The sequence below is a fragment of the Castor canadensis genome, chromosome 8, assembly GCF_047511655.1.
Source record: "Castor canadensis chromosome 8, mCasCan1.hap1v2, whole genome shotgun sequence".
Classification (NCBI taxonomy): Eukaryota; Metazoa; Chordata; class Mammalia; order Rodentia; family Castoridae; genus Castor; species Castor canadensis.
This window is the reverse complement of record NC_133393.1, coordinates 46,192,852-46,218,053: the sequence shown is the minus strand read 5'-3', so window position 1 is coordinate 46,218,053 and position 25,202 is coordinate 46,192,852. Positions and strand designations below refer to the sequence as shown.

The 25,202-nt window shown below is 34.9% G+C and overlaps 1 protein-coding gene across 3 annotated transcripts; it reads right to left on the bottom strand.

Moving 5' to 3' along the window:
- Positions 1-2,979: 2,979 nt before the first annotated feature.
- Positions 2,980-25,188, bottom strand: Slc35b3 (solute carrier family 35 member B3). 3 transcript variants are annotated; one of them, XM_074082921.1, is made up of 11 exons: positions 24,971-25,135; positions 20,686-20,979; positions 18,612-18,733; positions 14,470-14,624; positions 12,682-12,789; positions 11,155-11,252; positions 9,101-9,193; positions 8,577-8,688; positions 6,058-6,127; positions 5,717-5,843; positions 3,450-3,589 (listed from the first exon to the last, which is right to left on the bottom strand). In XM_074082921.1, the coding sequence occupies exons 2-10, from the start codon at positions 20,884-20,886 to the stop codon at positions 5,756-5,758; spliced, it is 1,047 nt and encodes a 348-aa protein (XP_073939022.1). In that variant the 5' UTR covers positions 20,887-20,979; positions 24,971-25,135; the 3' UTR covers positions 3,450-3,589; positions 5,717-5,755. The 3 variants fall into 3 exon arrangements, with proteins under 3 accessions (XP_020041327.2, XP_020041328.1, XP_073939022.1); XM_020185738.2 differs by lacking the exon at positions 5,717-5,843 and having other exon boundaries at positions 2,980-3,589; positions 25,048-25,188; XM_020185739.2 differs by lacking the exon at positions 5,717-5,843 and having other exon boundaries at positions 2,980-3,589; positions 24,971-25,133.
- Positions 25,189-25,202: the final 14 nt, after the last annotated feature.

Here is a 25,202-nt window from a genome sequence, read left to right as displayed (position 1 = left end):
GGAAATGTTCTGAAAACTTCAGGCTAATATGACAGCCTGTGATGCAAGGACACCAACCCAGTTCATGTGTTTATGCAGTGATTACAGCAAATCTTCTCAAGAGTGGGGAGTCTTCAAAGAGGGGTTATAGATTACTTTTTGTGCACCCTCAGAATATGCCTGGCTCATATTTATCTCAGTGAAAATGAATGAATAAATGATATTGTAAAAACTAAAGCAGTCGTGTTAGTGATGCTATGTTCCTTGTTAACAAAGATGGTTGGTCAATGGGCAAGCATGGAGACATTCAATAGGGACAAAAGACAAGCAGAGGAAGTGAAAATATAAACAAATTTTGCTTTAACACACAATAGAGAAAACTTGTCAAGTGCTTAACTGGGAAGGAAGCACATGACAAAGGTTCTGAGTTGCTTAAAGACCAAATGTTTTTTTGACACATCAGTATTTTCAGTATGCCAAGTTATATTATCGGTCTATGAGCTTGGTCAAATTTTACTAGAGTTCTATACTCTTTGACTAAGAAAGAATCTAATATATAAAGTAGGCTCAGGCTCTATAACAAAGCATCATAGTTGGGTGGGATAGATTTTCTTTTTGCTAGTCCAAGATCAGGAAACCAGTATGATAGGGTTCTGGTGAAAGGTCCTCTTCTGAATTTGATTGCCAACTTCTTTTTTGGGCCGGGGGGAGATAGTGGGGATTAAACTTGGAGCCTCACTCTTGCTAGGCAAGTGCTCTACAGCTTGTCCTTTTTGTTTCTGGTTTGCCTCACACTTTTGCCCAGGCTGGCTCAGGTCTCAAGCCTGAATCCTCCTACCTCCACCTGTAGTTGTTATTACAGGCATGTACCACCATGCCCAGCTTGAATTGCCAACTTCTCATTGTATCTTCATGTGGTGGAATGAGGGCAAAGATTTTTTTCTTGAGACAGGATCTCACTATCTAGTCCAGCCTAACCTTGAATTTAGGATCCTCCTCCCTCAGCCTCCTGGGATTAGACATGTGTGCCACTGCACCTGGCCCTGAGGTCTCTTTTATAAGGGCATTAATCCCATTCATGAGAGTTCCCCAGTCTAATCACCTCCCAAATGTTGCACCTCTGAAGATCATTGCATTGGAGGTCAGGATTTCAATAACTGCTTCTGGAGGGGACATACACATCCACACCAGAGAGTTATTGTATTAATTTGGGTTACTGCTGCACTTAATGTTAACAATGCAGCACAGTGAACAGAAAATATGCTTTGAAGTGAGAGAACTGGATTTAAAATCCAGCCATGTCACGATGTGATTTGGAGCTAGTAAGTTAGGATAATCACACTTACCTAATGTTGTGAGGATTAAGTAAGTTACTGCACATAAAGAACTTATAATAGCGTCTGACATCTAGTAAACCTTAAGTATCTGCAATTCCAATGATTATTTTACATTTCCTTATTTATTTCCATCATTGAGATGGCATAGTATTCATGAACGATCACGCTATAGTACTTGGCCCAGAGTACACATTCAATGTTGATTTCCTTTACTATAAAATTATTTTATTAATGCAGACTATTCATTACAAGTAAGTGAGGTGAAGTTTACCTCCATTTGATGGCAGGTGAAAAAGGAAATGGAGTAACAGGGTAAGAATGACAAACAGAGATTTTTACAGTGCTGAACTATTTACAATGGGGGGGTGGGATAAAGTGTTGGTGACAGAGAGGCAAAATATCAAAAAAGTGTGAGGATAAATGACTGCCTTGATAAGTCAAAATTACATTTTAGCAAGGTTAAAGATCCATCAGAATACATTGAAATTTATTTTACAAATGAGATTAAATATCCTAATTACCACAAAGTATATCTGATATCACCAATAGCATAAATACTAAGAGTTTTAACCACCATTATTGAAATTGAAGATAAATCGGAATTCTATGTATATAATAGAAAGCAGTTACAAAAATGTTAAAGAGAAGGTCTAAAATCTTTATGAGTTTAGACTCAAAACTATTTAAGCAATATTGCTATAGCCAGAATGTTTATGTCCCCCAAATTTACATGTTAAAAGTATAATCCTCCAGGTGGCAGTATGAGGAGGTGGGCCTTTAGGAGATGCTTAGGTTATGAAGATGGAGCTCTTACAAATGGCCTCAGTGCCCTCCATACGAGGATACAAGACAACACTCTATGAACCAGAAAGTAGCCCTCAGCAGAAAAAAATTTGCCAGTACCTTGATCTTGAATTTCACAGCATCAAACACTGTGAGAAAGAAATTTCAGTTGTTTATAAACTATTCAGTTTCAGGTATTTTATTACAGCAGCCTGAAGGGACTAAGAGAAAACACTGTAAAAATTTGTTAAGTCTATTTGTATTTTAAAAAACAATTATCCTATTTAATATCCAAACCTCCAAATTAAATTTCACTTTTATAAGAAAAACTAAGATAATCTTAAAATATATTTTATAATTTAAGACAAATTACTTTCCCTTCAATTAAAAAATCCAACTCATTTTTCTTACATTACTTCTTTGTGAACAGTAACCTTATCTGTAATACATACTTACATGAAAGACACTGACTGCTTTTATTATCTTGCTTACATACTATATAAAATTTAAGGCATGTTTTCCATGAAGAAAACTTTTATATTGAGAGAAAAACCTAGCCAGTCACCTGCCTGTGGCTCATGCCTATAATCCTAGCTACTTGGGAGGCTGAGATTGGGAGGACTGCAGTTCAAGACCAGCCTGGGCAAAAGTTACGAGACCATCATCTCCAAAATAACCAGAGCAAAACAGACTGAAGGTGTGGCTTCAATGGTTGAGAGCCTATTTATTTTGCAAGTGCAAAGCCCTGAGTTCAAGCCCCAGTCCCATCCAAACAAAATAATAACAAAAAACCCCTAAATTTTAAAGCTATGGTAAGCCTTACTCCAATTTCCATTTCCCTCTCTGTAACAAAATTTCTATTCACTCATTTCTTTTATTAAAAAAAAAAATCACAGGATAATTTTATTTATAATGAATGCTATTCTCTAAGGCTTTAAATAATCAGCTTACTCTTATAACAGAGAATCAATTTAAATAACACCACCAAAATGGAATGAAGACAAACAATGTGCTATTACACATCAATGTATTTGATATGTCATATGATATTCAATTAGTCTTGCAACATGGTCCATTTCCAGTGATGCTGTCAAGAAAAGTAAAGTCCTTCATATTGACATTTTATTGTACGGGATGCTAGGTGTGGCTCTTGACTGCTTCAGGAGTCAGTCCAATAAGTGTTCTGAAGAAAGGTGGATGCTACAAAACTACGGTTTATGTAATCCATTCACAAATGGACACCATGCCTTCTGATCCTTTGGCTTTTATTACAGTACTTTTGGAAGTTCATTAATGATTGTTCCCTTAAAGTACTATTTTAAAGAGGACGAGTCCATTCCTATACAGTTTGTGCCAACGTCCTTGACCTCCTCACTTCCAGTGATCTGTTTATCAGATGATATAGTGATGGTAGTCTTATTTTATCCATGTTTTTGCTGTAAACATTGAGAAATATACCAAGGACAACTAACAATCCAGACCATACATACCTAAGAAAAACAAATATGGAAAAAATAATATAAAAATCAACAAGCAGCATGGAAGCGCTTTGAAAAAGTAAAAATAGAACTACCACATGATCCAGCAATTCCATTCCTAAGACTATATCCAAAGCAATGTAAATAAGGACACAATAAAGACACCTGCACACCCATGTTTACTGATGCACTATTCACAATAGCTAAGCTATGGAAAAAACCCTACAACTGATGAATGGATCAAGAAAATGTGGTGTGTGTATATATATATATATACACACACACACACCTATATATACATACATATACATATAAATGAAATATTACTATGAATTAATATGAATATAAAATGAAATATTATTTGGCCATAAAGAAGAATGAAATTTTGTCATTTGCAGGTAAATGGATGGAAATGGAGAAGCCAGGTTCAGAAAGACGAAGTTCGCATGTAGAAGATACATCCAAATACAAATACAAGTATTATCATATATACATACATACATGCATGCATGTTTCCAAAAGTGGCACTGTTAGAAGAGACAAAGGGTGGAGGAAAAGAAGAAAAGAGTGATAGGGAATGAATAATATTACAATACATCTCATCTATGTAGGAACAAGACACAATGAAACATACTGAAAACTGTTGCACAACATAGGGTAGAGGGAAAAGGGTAAGGATGAGTAAGAGAGGGGGGTTAGACTGATTAAAGTACACATAATTACAGGTAAAATACCGAGTCAGAAAACCCACTGAACAATAAACAGACACAAACAATGAAGGACAGGAATGTAAAACTGGTCGTGTTAAGGGGAGGGTATTTGTGGGAGGGGGAGGGTAAAGGAGGGTGAATATGGTTGATGTACTTTCTATACATGTATGAAAAGGCAACGTTGAAATCTGCTGAAGACAGTTTAAGAAGGGGAGTGGGGAAAGAGGGAGAAAAATGGAGGGGATGAACCAAACCACAGTACAGTACATGCATATATGAAAAATGACACAACAAAGCCCCCTGTACAACTATCATATACTAACAAAAACATTTACAAAAAAGACTGATCATGAGGAAGAAAAACAATATTAAAATCAACAAGATAACAATTTATAGTTAGCAAAAGAATTTGGTGAGTACTCTATAATTCTTCAATGATAAAATTTTGCTGTTAGAAGCCTATAAGAATAGTTTTAAAATAAAAATAGTATACTTAAGATTAGATAAAATTCTGCATATTTTATGCTGAATATATATATAAACAGAAAATCTATGATATATAAACATTATATATATAGATAGATAGATAGAAAACAGGTATTTTAAAAAATACCATACAAGTTAATTTACTTTGGAATCATACCATACAAGTTAATTTACTTTGGAATCAATAGCATATTGAAAGTCCAACCCATACCAAAAGTCTTATGACTTCTTAAAACACTGAATACACAAATCTACCAAAGGCCATCCTGAGAATTCAACTCAGCAGTCCAACTAGTTGTCCCAGATGGGTAGACACTAGCATAAAACAGGACCCAACCTTAGAAAGTTGGGAAATGAATCATCATTACTATAGTGCACACCTATAACATGCAGAAAGTAAAAAGTAATTTACAGAGAACAAATAATATTTAATACATTAATGGAAATTTATTTTATGGCTATCTTTAAAATTATACACTAGTAGATTTTACGTCTGAAATCTTTAGTAGGTTTTACATTTGAAATCTTACAATTAAACATAAGTCTAAAAGATGCTAATTTCAAACACTTATTTGATAGTAAAAATTTTCACAAAAAGTCACAAACTAAATGAGTTACCAGGACACAACTTAAAGAATACTTCTCAACCTCAAATCCTTTGTAGAAAGAGGCCATAAATAAACAAAGTTTGTAAAAGTATGGACTGCAAACATAATTTATATGTCTGCACTAGGGCAAGGGGGGGAGGTCCCTTAATCTCAACAGTGTACATGCCACTCACATTTAGTAGCATTGAACATATACACCATTCACATTTAGTAGCATTGGGAAGTACACCCCACTCATCTGCAGTCATACTAAACATACACACCATTCACCTTCAGTCATACTGAACACACACACCACTCACATTCAATCTCATTGGGATGTACACAACACTTACGTTCAGTCATAGTGGAACACATATACCGCTCACATCCAGTCAGGTTGGTAATAGGCTCGTATTTTCATTGGGCTTGGTGAAACAATTTAAGTATAAAAATGATAAATTCAAAATAACAAAAAGAGTTCTGAAACAGCAGAAGACATATCAATAGATTAGAGGTCAAAATGAAAAGTATTCTTTGTATAGCCTAGCAGGAAAAAATACCACACATCATTTATATAAAAATTAACATACTTACCATTAAAAACAGTAAAAGAAAAGTTGAAATAAAGCTGTTTAAGAGGGAATGTGAAATATGGTATCTAAAAATTGAGAAACTTGAATTAAAAGGTACTTACTGAAATGTGAATGGTTTAGCAAAGAATATAAATGAAAGTACTATGGTCATTGCTTTTCTTCCTGTTGTCACTGTAGGGACAAAAAAATTGATTTAGAATGTGCCTTACTACTTTGGTAATACTTTGGAAATCATTTATTCAATAAATATTTACATCCAACTATGTGACAGAATCTATGTGAGGTATCAGATACCTGTCAACCAACCAGTCACTGTTCCTGCTGTTGTGGGATTTAGAATTTTGTAGGAGCAGACATTAAAAAATACAGTTAAATGTTAAAGTACAACTGTAATAAGTAGTCAATGGAGGCTACAGTACTATGGAGCCACATCACCCTTTAAAGACTTAGTTTGGCAGAATGAAAGGCTTTCCCAAGGAAGGTATCATTAGGAAGAGCAGGAGTTATTTTTTTAAAAATAGTATAGGATATGCTTATATCTTTTTTTTTTTGAGACAGAGTCTCTCTATGTAGTCCAGGGTGGCCTTGAAGAATTACAGGCAAATATCATCCTGCCCAGCTTAGTGATATATTAATAGTGGTGATCTCTGGATAAGACTGAATAACTTTTACAGTCCTCTTTACACATTGGTGTTAACTTTTTCCTGCCCTTCTAGGTATTACACTTGGACGTCTGCTATCAGGCCAGAAGCCTTCTTCTTTTTGCATGGGCTGAGCAGGAACTCTATACATGTCTCCAATACAGCTCTTTGCCCCCACATTGCTATTAGTTTTTTACCTTACACATCCTTACATCGCATTGCTGACATTTAATATTCAGTGCCTGAATGAATGAATACCAAAGGAAGAAAATGTGCTGTCAGGGCCTTATTCCCAATATCCATTTTTAGTAGGACCCCTACTTTTAGTTAGGCATATGCTCCTGCCTCTTGTACAGCTAGATGTAGTCATGTGACTAGGCTGTGGCCAGTGAAGTGTGAGCAGAAGTGCTGTTTCTAGGAGTGTGATTTTTTTTCTGCCCTCCCCCCTCTTCCCCATCTTTCCCTCCTCTCTTTTTCTTTTCTTTTTGTGGTACTGGGGGTTGAACTTTGGGCCTTGCCTTGCTAGGCAGGCACTCTATTACTTGAGGTATTCCATCAGTCCTTTTTGTGTTAGTTATTTTTGAGATAGGGTCTCACTTCATGCTCAGTGGACCTGAACTGCTATCCTCCCATTTGTGCTTTCTCACATAGCTGGTATGACAGGTGTGTGTCACCATGCCCCACTGTTCCTGTCTATTGAGGTGTGATTTTTTTTTAGGAAGTGTCCATGAAGAGAAGGGGGTGTGTGTGTGTGTGTGTGTGTCTGTCTGTCTGTCTGTCTTTCATCTTCTTGTATTCCATCCCATTGCCTAGCAGGAGGATGCAGACAGCACAGCAGGCAGAGGAGTCTGGGTTACTGAGGACCATACAGTTACCATACTAGCTCAGAAGGCAGCATAGCATATGGTGAAGAGTACAGGTTTGGAGCTAGCCAGCATTGGTTGGAATCCTGACTCCAGGTGACTATTAGACAAGTCACTTAACCTCTTCATGCCTCAGTTTATCTGTGTGCAAAACACAGTAATAATGATGCCCACTTTTTAGGATAGTGTGAGATTAAAAAGACCGATAGATATAAAATACCCAGAATGGCATCTGGTTCATAATAAGGGGTATATGTGCATTTGGTATTATTATTATTGTTACCTCTGCCTTTCTTCTACATGAGAGGGAAAAACCCTGCCTAAAGCCTACACCATCAAGACAAGGGCTGCATCTCAGTTTCAGCAAATGACACAGCACACCCAGTCATCAGTTCCCCTCACGTGGCTATACCCTCCTCCAAGGCCAAATAAAATGCAACCTTCATTCCTCAACAGTGCCAAGCAAAGTCCTTGCACAGAGTAGGAGCACAATTATCATTAGTGAAGAGAGATGCTAATCTGGTTTTGACCTAGAAAATGCACACGTGAAAAGTCTCAAAATTTGTTAAAATGTATCTGTCATATTTTAAATACAAGAAAACTGGAATTTTCAGTAATAAGTTAAAAGCATATAAAAGCAACATTTTCTTTGAAGCTACTCATCCCATCATTAGTTTACAGCAATAATATACATTGCTACTGTTCTTAAAGGTTACTATTTAGTTAAATATATACCTTTGACTCTAAAATTGAACCTTTGGGGCTGTGGCATGTATCTCAGTGGTGGAGTGAATGCTTGCCTAGTGTGCACAAGGCCATTGCCAGAATTGAAAAAATAAGATTAAAGCTTCCAAACAAGAAATTGGCATCAAACATCATTTTTTTTTAAAGAATTTTAAAGAAATACCATAAGCCAAAGAATCAACTGGAGAAATATGGCAGTATTTTTAATGAAGAGGTGTTGCCCTTATGACTTGGATAAAATGTTACCCAAGCATTGTATGCACATATGAATAATAATAATAAAAAAAAACCCAAAGTGATAAAATCTGCTTTTGTGAACCATTAAAAAAAGTTAATGTTTATTTCATAATCTAATCAAGTAAAGCCTCCTACCTGTTACAGCAAGAAGTGCACCAAAAATTTTAATCAAAGCCAGAACAAAGGAGATTCCAAAGTAACCAGTGAGGGAAAACAGGAAAGCATAACCGTAGGTCTGAATTGGGTTCTGCATCAAGGAAAAAGGCTATTAGAAAATCTCAAAACAAACCCTGAGGTATTACAAATGAAACAAGACCTCAGAGTTTAATCAACTTCTTGAGCAACAATAAGCCATTCGACAATGCAGTCAAGCAAGGATTATTTGGTTTTGATTTAATGGGAAAATAATGGTGAAATTAAAAATCCTCAACTTCTATTTTACGAACTGCTTAAAAATTAACTTACAGGGTTCAGTAAGGATAAAATAAATTTAAATATCAATCATTTCATTTCTGAGAAAATTTTTGATTTGTAATATTGTATTAAAGGAGTTATCAAATTATAACAATAGCCTTTTCTGAACCAGGAGAAATTAGAAATAAAGAGAAAACTATTAAATGAAAGATGTTTATTTAAAAAAAAACATGATTAGTGTTTACCTTTGAACAAAATGTTACTGCAGGGCCCAATCCACTAGTGCATGTCAATCCCAATAAAATGTACACAAAACCGATTGAATATGAATATAAAACCTAGAGTAGATAAAAATAAAGTGGAAAAAGTACTATCAAATCAAAAGTGGAAAACTGAGAGGTCTCAATATATAGCTCAATTGATCTACTTAATTAAGATTGCAAAACAAGACATTTTTAAAGTAACATCATCATTTCTATATGGTCTAACTTTCTGGACATGATGGTTGATTTTACCATTTGTTACGTCTGTATCTTACTAAACAACATGGCATTACTAGTCCTTTCACGTATGCTTAATTTTTTCTTGTCTTGCTTAATGATGAAGCCAAAACAGATTTCAATTTTATCACACTAGAACTATACACAAAACAAAATTCTTAAAGCTACTTATAGAACAGGAAACAATTCTGGATATAAAGTTTGCAAAAGATACTCAAATATAAAGAAAATAAGCAGTTGATGGCTTATCTATTGCTTAATTTCTCAATTTTACTGCCAATTTTTTTAAACCCAGTTTAGTTATTATAGTGCTCATAAGTAGAAGCAGCACATCTACCTCAGATATCTGCTGTGTATCAAGCACTGCGCTACTGCTCACCATGGGCCAGTCCATTGATTTCTCACCACCAACCTCTCTGACAGGAGTTTGTAATCCAGTCTTCATTACCCAGTTTTCCAAATTAAGAAAATAAAACTTGGAAATTCCAGGTGATTTTCCCCAAATGAGAGCTAGTAAAGCTAGCATATAAAATGACACCATCTACCACCTTAACTGTTACACTGTATTAAATTTCCTTAATTCTTTCTGAGGCAATCCTCACCTTATCAAGAAAGAAGAGTGATGATGACCAAGTAAAGTTCTAGTCAAAACTGGTTTCAGTGTTACTAGGATGTTACTTCAGATGCCCTACTCTGTGATTAGAAAGTAACAGGAAAGAACATTTCTATATGTCCTTAATGCAGTAAGTCTATCTGTCCAGCAAGGTGACTGATTATAAAATTAATGTAAACACATACACACATACACTTTCCTACATACTAATAAAAAACCACAAAATACATTGAAAGAAAATATAGTATTTTATAGTAACAACAGCAAAAAGAAGAAACAGCTACCAAAAGCTTTAATAAGAAATAGGCTGGATTTATATGAAGAAAATTTTAATTCTAGTGGGCATTAAAAAAAAGAAAGTCATACCTTAGTCTTGAACTGAAAGAATCAAGTGTACAGATGCCATTTTCCCTAAATTAACTTATAATTCAATGCCACACCCATCATAATACCAATGGCATTTCTAGTTTATTTGGGGATATGAACACCCAAGAATAACTATTGGTAGTGATATTCTGAAAAAGAAAAGGAACAATGGTGGCTAGTCCTAACAGATGCTAAATGTATGATAAAGCTTTATCTACTGGTGCAGAAATAAATCCTGAAGAATTCAATTCTGAACCCCGCATTAAAATGAGATATGATTAAGAAGGCATTTAAAATAAGCTAGAAAAGTGGATTTCAGTAAATAATATTGGGACAAGTGGATAGCCATCTGGAAGGAAAATTTTTTTTAAGTTTTGGATTGGATTTGGAAAGGAAATCATGAAACTACTAAGCGATGTGAGTAAAAACTTTAAACTCTTAAGGTTATGGTAAAGTCCTTCTCATAGCTCGAGGTCATAAAGGAAAAGATAAATCGAATCAATAAAAATAATAAACTTCAACATGGAAAAAAATACCAAATACAAAGAGGGGAGAAAAATGGTGTAACAAAGGAGTTTTTTCTTAACAGATTAAAAAAATATATATAAATCAATGAGAGAAAATGGATCAAATATACTACCACTGTTAGTAGTGGTACTTTTTTTTAAACCTTTTTATAATGGAATGTATTACTTTTATGAAAATTAGGATAAACTAATTTGAAATGTAATCCAAGTCTTTGATACTATAATCATTTCATAAAACTGGGTGCACCATTATTTTTCAGTCTGATGTGAAGAAAAAGCCCAGGAGTATTTACCATTTCAGAATTGGAAGCATTATGGAGTTTCATAGCTTTCTCTTGAACGTTTCCAATGACCGCATCTGCACATAGTGCCAGGGAAATAAGCATCACACCTTCAAGGTATAAAAGAGATAACTGCTATATTTAAACATATGGGCTTATAAGCAAGTTCCATCAGAAGTTTAACTGAGCTAAAAACAAGAGATCTTCAAGCACATTTGATTCACAATGTTGGGTATTCTCATCCACAACCAATTGCAATAAGCACAAAGATGATATTAAAATAAAAAGTAACTAACTGAGTTAATGCTGTCACCATTATTGTGCTTCAAGATCACATTAAATAAAGCTCTACTTTCACCCTAGATTGTTTGAAGGAAATACTGTATCAAAGAAGTATAGAAGAAACTTTTAGAAGATCTACTGGGAATGATGGCTAGTCAGCTAATTGAAAAAATTTGTTTAAAAATACCTATATTGCTAAAATGTTTAACTTCAAACACATAAAAATGCAGGCAGCTGTTGAAGTCTTGTCTTCAAATATGACTGCTGACTAGAACTCTGTACTTTCTGTCTTACACAAATTATACTCAAAATACACATTTGCTATGCTTTTCAAGTTGCTTTTGTTGAAAAGTATGCCTGAAATTTAGGAACTTCTACAAGAACTGGAGTGCAGGATCCTTTAACTCCTTCAATATTCACAGCTGTTTCACCCATACCTAATTCAACAAGGATTTTTCTGGCTTGTCAATAGAATCGTTTCAATCAAGTTTTCACAGAAACAATTCTGTCTGTTTTATGTTCACTTTTGAATAGTTTAAACAGTATTAAGTTATCCTATAATTATAGATACTATTTTTTCCAGGTTAGGGGATGGGATGACAATTAGTAAAATTCTTTTAATAATTTAAAGAATATTGTATATATAGTAAACACTAAAAATATCCCAAAACAATTTCTCTGAAAGGTCATTAAAATAAAAGCAGGACTGCAATACTTAAATTTTAATCTTCTTTCTGAGCATACTGTAATAGTTATTCTTCTTTCGAAAAATCTCAATTTAATTTACAAAATTTAGCATAGCACACTATGGAGAAAACTTATGGCGGAAACTTTATGCACTTTATGGTAATATCCATATTTACATTATAAATTTTAATATTAAAGAACATCATGCATTCAATCTGTAGCTAAATCAATGTGCAAGTTTGAAAGCTTTTTTATGGGTAAAAACAAGTACTACTGGATTCTCCTATAATTCATGTGTACATTTCCAATCAAACTTATAAAAATTTATCATGCCTTTCGTTCTCAAAAGATTTTGACTGGGCAGCTTCCTGTCATGTCAAAATACAAAAGTATAAAAACTTAGATTTTCAGAGTTGTGGTATTTTTCTTACAGCCTACATGGAATGTCTAACAGCGTTATGCTAGATATGGGATCACAGATGTTATACCATCATTAAAATCCTTGTGAAATTTTAGAAATTCTTACTCTAAACTGCCTATAAAATCTTGGAATATAAATAAATTCCTTACCTGTCAGGTTGAAGTTTGGAGCAATTGTGCTGTCAGCTAGGGTAAACCAGATCAGGCCAAGGCTCATACAGACCGCAGCAGACACATCTGCAACATTGTAACGCTTCCCTGGATAAGACAAAGGCCAGCCCACCTCATTATGCAAATATCTACCCAGCCTAGCATCAGCTCTATGTGCTTGACTAAGTAGAGCCTGGATTGTTGTTGATACCTAATACCAACAACAATCCCAAAACACTTAGATCAGGGCCTAAGACAGTCACCCAAGGGCATCTGAAGATCAAATTATCCACAGACACCAACATGTCCTTGTTAAGTTAGAAACAAAATCCTACTTTGCTATGATAGTGAGTAAAATACAGTCATTCATTGCTTAATGATGAAATATGCCCTGGGAAATGCATTTTAGGTGATTTTGCTGCTATATAGCATCACAGGGTACACTTACCCAGACCACGACAGCTATGATGTCACTAGGAATGCTACCTTATGGGACCATCTTCACGTGTGGTCCATTATTGACAGAAATATCATTATGTGGTGCATGACTGTATTTTGGTGAAAACTGACAAGAATAACAGGTATCCATAGACATTTATTAGCTATTATAGAAATCAGTGCCTCTTTTATTTAATGTATAACAAAAGAACATAAACTTTCTTGTAGTTTATAAGTTTACAAAGGAACCAGAGTAATGACTGGCTATATAAATACTGTTTAAGTTTGTAAATACCACAATGAGACTGCTAGTAGGTGAGAATTAACTTATTTTACCGCATCGCTATTTTAAAAAATGAAATGTAGTGTAACTTTTTGTAAAGGTTATAAGGAAAATATGTGTCAGGGAGTGTATTAAATGTGGTTTTCAATGCAGATGAAGCATTTTTCTCTATGTGAAAATTATCCTGAAAATGGTGAGGTTGTTGACATACAGTTTCATTTTAAAAGGTTTATTCTGGGAAGGCATCTAATGTATTCTGGGAAGGCTGTACAAGAACTTTAGTGATGCAGAAACACAATTATCATGACAGCTAATATGAAGAAAAATAACTTATTCCATTGCTTGTTGCTATAATTATTTCCTCCTTTCTTCATAATTTCAGATAGCTTACAACTTAGCGGGGGCTCGAAGACATCAATAAATCAGCAGGGTTAGCTAAAAAGTAGCTCCAATCAGATTAAGCTTTATTTCAATATGAGAATTGCCCACTGTACAATGTATGTAGAGTATAGAGCCTTGAAGCACAGAATAGAATAATTGGGGGTAGAGGGGAGGAAATTTCCACGTTGCTGGAAATGTGTTAAGTTCCAAAATAAAATAATAAAACAACATAGTATTTTTTCTTTCTCCTCAAGTCCAAATTACTGATCTCAGATACTGAGGTACATTAGAAAAGTATCAGTGTTTTTTTTTTCTTTTCTTTTTCTTTTTGGTGGGACTCGGGTTTGAACTCAGGGTTTCATGTTTGCAAAGCAGATGCTCTACAGCGTGAGACACACTTCTAGTCCATTTTGTTCCAGTTATTTTTTTGGTGATGGGATCTTGCAACCAATGCCCAGCTGGCCTTGAACCACAATCCTTCCTGTATCAGTCTCCCAAGTAGCTAGGATTACAGGTGTGAGTCACTGGTGCCTGGCTGTCAGTGTTTTTATAATACCTTATAAGATAGCACTTAGAATTATTAGAGTATCTAGAATACTCACTAAAAATAGACACTTTTCCTAATGCTAGATGCCATAATACATCCTATTTGTTTCAAACAGTATGAAAATATATCATTACTATACCTTGAATAAAAACTCCTCCTAGCATAACAGGAATCAATTTGCAGCACTTGAAGATGACTTGGGTAGGATAATTCAGGTAGCCCAAGGAAGTGTTTGATAACCCCATAGTACCCACAGTTAGAAAAGCTATTATCATGTAGGTTTTTCCTGGTATTCTGTAAAAGACAATTTTTAAAACCTTCATTTTAGGACCCAACTCATACTACTTAAGCTAATGTGCTTACAATGTAAAAATGTCTAATTGCTTTTCTAATTTCTGTAAAATCAGTAAAAAAATCATTATGCTTACAATTTTAATACTTTAGTGTATTTGTATAAAATTATGTTAATAACCTAACAATTTACTGTTACTTAATCATAAATGAGAACTCTCAATTGTGAAAAAGTAATTTGTTAAGTTACTGAGATTCTTTTTGAAGGTATACATGTTGAGCAAAGATTTTTTAATAGCAGTTCTAGTCAGAGATAAAAACTATCTTGACAATTCAGAAAAAAATCATTAAAAAATTGCCTTTTACAATGGTAAAAGGCACTGTATAACTAACTTTTTAAACTATTTTTTTACTTTTAAATTGTTGCTGTTTCCTAATGTTTTCATCTAGCATTAGGAAAAATACACCTATTATGCTAGACTAACCTGAACAGAATTTCTCTAGGAAAAGTATATGTGCTTTAAAATGTTAGACATGACTTTCAGTACAATAACTTATAAATCACCTCTGCATTCTATAAAAGGTTACAATAATCAACTTTAAAATGAAATATCTGATTCTCTCCTCATAACCTCAAATCTTTTAACTTTAGCTCTATCTGGATTTCCTAAAGAAGATTCTTAATTTGGTATCTCTATAATTTTACACCATTATTGTGGGTATATGGTTGCTTTACTATGTATTTAATGGTCTAAAATAATAATTGTATATACTGATGAGCACAATGAGGCATTATCCACACTGGGTGTCAGTGAAGGAATTAAATTCATCCACATCATTTATATGGTCAGATATAAAGAAAAGTAATTTGCTGGAAAACCCAATTAAAATGCATCATTGCATTTCAACTTTGAGGACTTTGCAACTTCAGTACTAATACAGTAGTCACCACTTAAAGTCCACCAGGGTTAACCTGGTATGCTCATACACTTCAATACACTATAAACACATTTTCATGCTGTCCCTGGATTTTGGCCCTTCACTGTCCTAACCAGTGAAGGACAGTACCATGTTCCCAGGTAATAACACGAATCACCGTAGTTAAATTTCCTCAAAGCTAAATTGCAAACAGTGGTGGCCAGAAAATTAAAATTCAAGTCAGAAAAATTACAAGGATGATTAGAAAAGTAACACAGTAGAAAAAAAATCAGCATGAAACTCAAGGGACCTAAATTTAAAAGGTTCCCACTTTGGAAGCAACTTGCTATATAATCTCATATACATCTCTGCACTCCTAGAGGTCTTTGTTATCTCATTGGTAAAATGAGACAGTTGGATTTTTTATCAGCTTGCCTCTAGGAATCTCATTGTTTCTCTTTTATTTAATACCTCAATAGCTGACTTCCTTAGAAATAGTGGAAACATTGCAATAAAATGCCTTTTGTTACAGTCTGACAGATCTCCTTTATTAAAAACTTAAAATAATTAGTAAAGAGTTACATAGTATTTTTTGGTGAAAACAGTATGTAACATATTTAGAGTATTACAGTTTACGATGTACTCTCACATACATTACCATATTTGATTCTCAAAACTGAGACAGAATTTCAGAAACTTCCCTGAATTCTTGCCAAAGCTATTAAGAGGCACAGCCAAAACCTAAACCCATCTTTTCTAACTCCAAATTCTGTTCTCTATTACACCACTACTTATACAAACTTAAGGAGAGAAAAAAACTAAGCAAAGAGTTTAGCTAGTTAATGGACTAGAGAGCAGTACCATTTAAGTAAATTCAGGAAAGGATGCATATTCAAAAATAAGGAAATAGGTGACTTGGCAAATTTTCATTGTAGCATACCTTTAGAGACTTGAAAAAAAATTAATGTGCCTTGGAAGGAGAAGGTTTCAATTAACAATTATACTTCTTTTAAGTCTATAAATTCTTCCAATTCTTTCACTTATGTTTAAATCAAACACAAATTATTTTATTTTAAATGCATTATGGTCATTTGTCTTAAAGACTGGGATAAACTTGGCCCACTTACATCTCATCTAAGTAGCTGACAGCCAGGTGTTTCTTTCTTTTACCAGGAGATGCATCATCAGATGACAGAGACAACATTAATGTCTTTCAACTCAGAACCAAGTAGAGGACTAGTAGCTTACAACTGGTTATGAATCACTAGGCCTCCTTACATATTATTATATATTAATCTTGACAAATATTTTTAATTACTTTCTGTTTTATCACCCATTGCTACATCTTATCATTTTAGAGCATGAAAGTAATGAAAATATTCCCAGATTCAACTAGCTTTACTTATTAAAGTGCTATATAATTTTTGGCAGTAAAGAAGCAAAATTAGATTCATGAGGAAGCATGTATTAAAGATTCTTTCAGGAAGAATCTTGTGTCAGATTTGAATATGTAAATTAGATTTGAATATATAAAATTGCAGTTACCTCCATACACACTTCAAAACCATTTTAAATAGAAAAAATAAAAAGTGCGAAATGTTTTATTTTCAATGAAGGATTCAACATTTGTACAAAACAAAACAGAATGCGAGTATCATAGTCTTTATTATATTTTAACTGCCAATAGGTACATTAATTACACATATAGCAGGGTGTGATGTGACAGAACTGATGATGATACTTCTTACATTTATTCAAAATGTGTTATGTGCAATTTTCTAACCACCTTTTGTTTATAATCATCTTATTGCATATTGTTTTATATGTCAATAAAATGTATCAACTTACTTTTCAAGTGGAGATGTTATTAATTTCAAAAATATCATCAAATGACACATTTCGCTTTAATGAAAAGAAGTGAAACGCGTTTCTCCACATCTTAGGATTGCAAATTTCAGCTACTAGACATTTCACAACAATGTCAGCTGGATATTTAACTTCACTTTTAAAAACCATGTGTTGGGCACTGGTGGCTATGCCTGTAATCCTACCTATTCAGGAGACAGATCAGGAGGATTATGGTTCGAAGCCAGCCTTGACAAATAGTTCATGAGCCCCTATCCTGAAAAAACCCATCACAAAAAAGGTCTGGATGGAGTGGCTCAAGCTGTAGGCTGAGCTGGAGTACAAACCCCAGTACTGCAAAACAAAAACAAACAAAAAAACCCCACTATGGAAACAGATACTGATTATTTTCTTTACTACTTTATTGTTAGTTGCATGGTGAATTTTTCAGCAATCACATCGATTTCAGTGCACTTTACAAATGTACATATAAACGTATGTGTGTGTGTGTATGCGTGTGTATATATATTTGTGGTACCGGGGTTTGAACTTAGGTCCTCATGCTTGCTCTAGGCAGGCACTCTTAACACTTGAGCTACACCCTCAGCTCTTTATTGCTTTACTTATTTTTTCAGATATAGTCTCATGTTTTTGCTTAGGGGTAGCCTCAGACTGCAATCCTCCTGTCTATGTCTCCCTCATAGCTGGGATTATAGGCCTGACCAGTACATCCAGTTTATTTGTTGAGATGGGTCTCAATAACTTTTTGCTTGGGCTGCCCCAGATCTACAATTCTCCCAATCTCTGTTTCCTGCATAGCTGGGATTACAAGTGTGTGCCACCACTACTTTCTTATTTTTAAAGAAGATAAACATTACAAATTGAGTCTAAGTTTTATATATATATTTTTTATATTGCAACATTATACTTAAAGAGATATGTTGGATTGAGGGTGTGGCTCAAGAGGTAGAGTGCCTGCCTAGCAAGTACAAGGCCCTGAGTTCTATCCCCACTAACACCAAAATAAATTAATAAATAAAAGAGTGATGTCACTTTTTTCAGTGTAGATTTATTTTTAACAAGTTGATTATACTGATAAAATTCATGATTAGATATGTTAATAGCAAATGTAAATTTCACCCATATCCAACATGCTAAGATTTTCCTTTAAAGATTCAACTAATACACGTGAACTTATCTAGCAAGAAAACCAAACAAATCACATACCTTCGCCTTTTGTCCTGAATAAGCTGAAGTTCTATTAGGCCAAATATGGAGTAAAATGCAAACTGCACTAAAGTAAGGTACCAGCCATAGGGCTTAAAACCCTCCACTGAAAATATTAATTCCTGTTAAAAGACACATGAATACTGTTAAGTTCAAAAGGGTTGACTGACTTCTCACATCTTAAAAAGAAACCAAGCCATACTCACAATGACAAAAATCAAATCTTAAGGAAACTTGAAAGAAGCTAGAAGTCTTTCGCACAGACCTGGCGCTAGATACTAAGGTATCTAGTGAAAAATAACTAAAAAGCAAACTAGTGTATGTGTTCATTTAAAAAAGACCACAATTAAGAGAGTTGTTCTAAACAGGAAAAGGGGGCTAATTGAAGAGCTCATATAAAAAGCTTATTTCACTAGAAGTCTGACATCTCAGACGTTTTCTTATAGGAACACAGTCAGTCAGTACATATCAATATTATTTTTGAAATTCTTATGTCACAGATTATGTAACATTTCGTTTTGAATAGAGGATGTTTAGTTTGCTTAAATACAGTATTACATTATCAAGTAACATTTATATCAATTATTAAGAAGCCACTTTAACAAGTCATTTAGAGGTATTCTAATAGTTATCTGCCTTAATTTTAATTGAACAGATCAAGCTTCCCATGTTGTGTGGGTGTGCAGGGAAGAACATAACACATCACCACACACCAACCACATTCCCAGCTATGTTGACATACATGAGATAGTAGCAAGGTCAGTTTTCATAAAGTGAAAGTGGAAAAGCTACAAACATAATTAACAGTGGTTTATGCTATTTAAAATAAAACTGCACAGGCTAGTTATAAATGATCTGATTGTTGATCAAACAGGAAAAATGTACCTATCTTACAGGGTAAATTTCTAATTCATTTTCCTTCTCAATGGCTGTCTTTTGTCCCATGCTATTTGTAACAGTAGCATGCTGAAGGGAAAAAATGCTTCTCCACAAATTTCAAACTCTCATTTCTAATTGTTGTTCATTATGTTATCTTAAGTTTTATATCACCTTCTAGTGGAGAAATCAGTTATAAATATTAATGCTTTTAATTCATGTTTTTATTTTGCATTAATATTCTCCATGGTGTTCTTGTAAGCTAGCTAAAAATAAAGTCACATTTTACCTTCTTTATTTACATTTACCATTACAATTCACCTGTATAAAACAATGAAAAAAGAAGACAATTTTCAGGTCATCTAACTTCTTAGCACTAACGAATACTAGGAATATTATAAGTTTTAAGAAAACAAATCACTTTACTGTTCTTAAGTTACAAAGATTCCCTCACATTATGAAGTGGCATAATGTCTGAAAGTATCAATTCAACGGCCATGAGCAACATGGCCCTTCAAACTTCCTGTCTACACTAGCCCAGATCCTCACCCATCTAGCCTATGTTTTTAAAAGTCAGAAATCTGTTGCTGGTCAAATGTATCCCAAATACAATGTGAATACGAGACAAATTCTTGCAATGTGAGAAATGTTTTCGTAAACAAAAATCATTCAAAAATAAGACTGTAGCAAAGTTAGATTAGCAGAAAAAGCCAACAATGAGGAAATAATAGGTATTTCAAAACAAATGACTCAAATGTTACAGCATTAGAGAGTTACCCTGGAAAAACATGAAATATACTGATAAAACTTTTAAATGAGCTTTTATCACCGAATTCCAAGAATCAAGAGTAAACAGTGCTACTGTTCATTAGAAAATTGTGTTCCCAGATACGAACCAATACTTGAATCATTTTTTTCTTTTAAATTATCTAAATTTTGTTAAATATTTAAAATTATGATAATTTAAATCATTTCAACATAAATTCTACATGCCCCTCCTTGCCACTTAAAAATTTAACTATAAAACTTTGATTTTTCAGTAGCCTTTTTAAGTTATAGTTACCCTATAAAAAAATCCTTAAAATTTATGAATCAACCAGAAGACTGTAAGGATATCTTGAAATCTGTAATAAATGCTGATACTGATGTTAATTGCTATAAATAATTAACATGTTACAAACAAGTAACTAGTTTTTACCTGTAAATATCCATAAATTAGGTAAAATACAAAAACTCCAGCAACACATATGAAAAACTGAGTTAGTTTGTTAAATTTGCTGAGATTGATGCCAAGTACTATGATGTCATCAACTGACTTGATGTGTGGTGACATTGCTTGGGTTTTGGATGGCACGGTGATCGAGATATGTTTCCTGGTGTTGTTGAACTTGAGATCCATTGTTCTTATTTTGCCACATTCAGGGTTTGTAAAGTTATCTTTCTTGGTTTCCTCTTTTTTGTTCGATCTTTCTTTTGCTTGTTTTGCCAAGTCCTAGAGAGGGAAATAAGCAATTAAAGCAAAATGTTTAGATCATGAAGTATTTTGCTCCAAATAGTAATCTTAATTATATTTAAAATGACACAGATAAAATTGGTTTTCTCTGGTTAATACATTAACTCCCACACCTCAGTTACCCAAGCAACCCAAAGCAAAATGCCTATTCTCACACAATACCTCCTCTTGATAAAGATCACCACACCACTGAATTGGTGAAATATAGTTATTTTTACAGCAAAAAGCCAAAAGCAAGCCTAGTACTTATTTCATCAAAAAACTAAGCATGTTACATTCTGTTTTTATATCTGGAAAGCTCCCAATACCTTATGCATAACATGTTCAATATCAAATCAATCTGTACTTGCAGAAGAGTGAAGAGAAAATGATGCTCCTTTAACTACTAAGACAGTTGTAAAATATATTTGCTAGTGATGCTTTTAAAATAAAGTTAAATAATTTTAAGTTACTTAAAAAGTTAATTTACTAAGACTACAGAAAAGCTAATATGTATTAGCAATATAATTTCTCAGGTTTAAAAGAAAACATTTTTCCCCTTTTGGAGAAAATAATTTTAACTTAAAATGTCTTTGGCATATAAAAGGACAGAAAATGTGCCATTTTTTGTCATTCTGTAGAAAAAATGATGATGACAGCATAGGTGACTGTCAATTTCTCTTTGAATTTATATAAATTGAAAAAATGAATTCCATATAAAGGCTGAGGAAAGAATTATGATAATTAAAAAACAGAACACACTTATGAAGAAAAAGTCATTTTCTTAGAAAAGACTCTGTGTTGTAATTCCAGTAAGAATGAAAATTTAGACTCTGAGGGTAGAAGGAAGATGAGGGTAATTTTGACAGAGAGCACCCTTTTAGAAATCTCTTAAAAGAAAATGTCCTACAGTGGTTTAAAATGGCAAGAACTAGCATCACCTCTTCATGGTCATTCCTAGTTTGCTGAGTAACAGAGATTAACTAGACCCTACTCAGTAACTCAAATCAATCAGAATACAACTCAATCAGATACCAAAACATTTGTTCTAGGGGGCACCCACCATATTTCTAAACAAAAAATGAGTAGTTTTACTGTGTTTCTTTCAGTTGTGTTTTCTTCTTTTTTACTTTGTACTGGCTTTCCAAGCTATGCTTCCATCACTGTCGTCTCTGAGTTAAGATTTTTTTATACCACCTTGTAGGACACTCTTAAAATGTGACTTTTATTTTAAACCATGCTTTAAGTAAACTCACCAAAAATCTGGTCAAACTTGTGTTTGAATGTAGAGGTAAGTATTTTCTGTATGTGTAGGTAAATATGACCATAGAACACCATTTAAATAAACTTGGCTGCAAAAGGTTCCTAAGCCTCCTTTCCCCTCACTGCTTTCAATAAAGTCCTAAACACTCATGTTCTATTCCTGAAACACACAAAGGCCTTTCTAACACCACTGCATTTGTTCATAGTGTCCTTTCTGCTCTGGGTCAGGTACTAACATCTAGCTTTATTGTCCCTCCTGTATGATACCCAACCTAATTCTCTCAATTGGGAGAAGAAAAAGGCAAGACTCAAGTCTTATTAGTCTCTGCATCCTGGTTATCTGGCATATAATTTCCACTCAATACTCAGACAAACCAAATAAACTGGTCCTTCCTCTGGACACCCTCAAACTTCAGATTGCAATCACTCCCCTTCTTTTTGGATATGACTTTTGAAAGGGACTGTGGTGTTGGCAAACTTTGGTTGCTTGTAATTAGCAAAATGCCAAACACACTGCACTGACTCAATTCAACTGTAGCTAATGTCACAAGATAGTGGCACCGAATAGTGCTTTCCCATACTTTGGAATTCTGAGAGATATGAGTTCAAGACCTGCCTTTGCTACTTACTAGCTTTATTAAAGTCTTCTGGGCTTTAGGTTTGTATCTCTAAGGGAGTGAGGGATTAAAATGAGCCATCATAGCATTTTTGTTGGGGTTCTATGAAGTGTGAAAGTGCCCAGCATACAGTATGACAGTCCCTGTATGTCAACCATCATTATCCAGCTTTTCAAGGTGGTCTGACATGCTGAATTTGACCTACCCCTCAGAGGTGCAGTTGGAAATACGGATCTGAATTTCTGACCTAGACTTCTTTCAAATATTTCCTACCCCCGCCTTTTGGTGGTACCACTTAAAGCAGAATAACCTTTTTCTGCTTTATTTTTCAGAGAGGGTCTGCATGCTTTTTGCCTGGGGTGGCCTTGGAGTGCCATCATCCTACCTCTACCTCTGCCCAGCTGGGATTCCAGGCATGTACCACTAATCATGGCTCCAAATGTGCCTTTGATACCTCTACTCCTAAGTCCCACTGGCACCTCATATATATATTTTTTAGAGTCCAAACTTTAAACTCATTAGTTTCCCTTCTACTTTTCTTCCTATATCCCCAATATCACTTTACGGTACCTAGTATGAAACACAAGTTAAAAGTTGAATTTATGTTAAGATACTTTCCTATTGTTCACATTTATGCTTGGCAAAGATAACTGCTGAGTCTATATCCATAAATATATCTAAAATCTGTTTTTGCCCCTACCATCAAAAGGGTCTTAGGTTAAAAGAAAACATTTTTCCCTTTGGAGAAAAAAACAAAAGGAAAAAGGAGTTGTTTTCTCTTGGTTAGATTACTGGATCAGCCTGTTTATAATCTTTACTTCCATTTCTTACCATCTTTCACATTGCTCAGCATGAGGCCTGACCATGCTGCAACTTTAACCTAAGGCACTCAAGAACTAAATGATAGCCTGAACACTTGTAGTGTATTATATATATTTTTACAAATATCTAAATCATGACAGTATAGTTGTTTTTGTTCCTATGTCTGCTTCTCCTACAAGTATGTGAATTCCTTAAGGCAACAGATGATCATGTAACCTTCATATGATGTTCTTCTTTGCAGTTTGCAATCTCCCCTCCGTTTCAATAACTGATTATTATCTATCATTTGAAGAAACTGAGCCCAAAGTCCCTGTGGTGCAGGGGGTGGGAAATGTCAAATATGTAATTAACATTCTTTTTCAAATTAACTGATCATCATTTTGATTTGCTTTAGAAGTTCACAATAACCCTTGAAACTAAACAGAAAAATAAAATCACAGTTGTGTAGGCCCTAGGCCTCTTCCTAAACTCAATTTAGATATTTAACTTTAGTTCCTTCAAGGTACAAGTATCAGCTAAATACAAGGTAGCATTTATGAAAAGTTTGAGAAACGACTAATTTTCCCAAGGGAGAGAACTGAAATTAGGATTTATATCTATATATTAAGTACAAACAACGCTATCTAAATTACTTTCAAATGCTGCCTGTAACTCTCTTTCACACTGTCTCAATTCACTAAAAAACAAACAAGCAAACCACCACCACCACCAAAAACCCGTTTAGTTAAAATTCTGGAGTCTGATAACCTACTGTAGAAGAAATGCAGATGCCCAATATTTAAAAAATTCCAGCAGAACACCAAATCACTCCACCTATTACTTTCAGTGACAAGAGCTTAAGCTGCCTGCTAGGCACCGCACCTTCCACTGTAGGGCAAATGGACCTCAAGAGTCCCCTGGAGGCGACACAGAACCCGGAAGTGTTTTTTAACTACAAATGCGCTCTGGTGGAACCCATTGAGACTGGCAGTTCTCCAGCGGCTCGGACAACAGCCTTAAAGACCCCTGAAGGTGGTCCCATCCCCGAGAGTCCACAGATGGGGACGCCAGGGGGTTGTCGCCAGCCCAGGGTTGAGGAGGAGCAGGTGCCCCTTCCTGGAAACCGTTGCCTGCAGGTTTCAGCTCATTAAAACAGGAAGTCCCTCTCCTGCTATCTTGACTTCATGGACTCCTCTCAAGCTTGTTCTGGATGAGGAAAACAAGCAGTGCCAAGGTTCTCTAGCGGACTTGGGGGTCTGGGTCCCAAACATTGACGCGGGGGCACGCCCACCCCAAAACGGATATGTCACCTGAAAGGGTGACCCCAGCCCAGATGGCGTCTCAGCCAGACGGAGCGTCTCCCCCTCCCCAGGTCTGTCGCCATCACCTCCTCTTCCTTTGCCTTCTCGTCCACTCCTGCACTTTCCACCGCCTCGGCCGCCTCGCCGGAAGGTGTTTGCATCACGGGCACCAGCACGCCACTTCCGCCTATGTGTCCCTGCGCGCATGCGCAGGCTCGGGCCCGCCCCTGTCGGCCCGGTT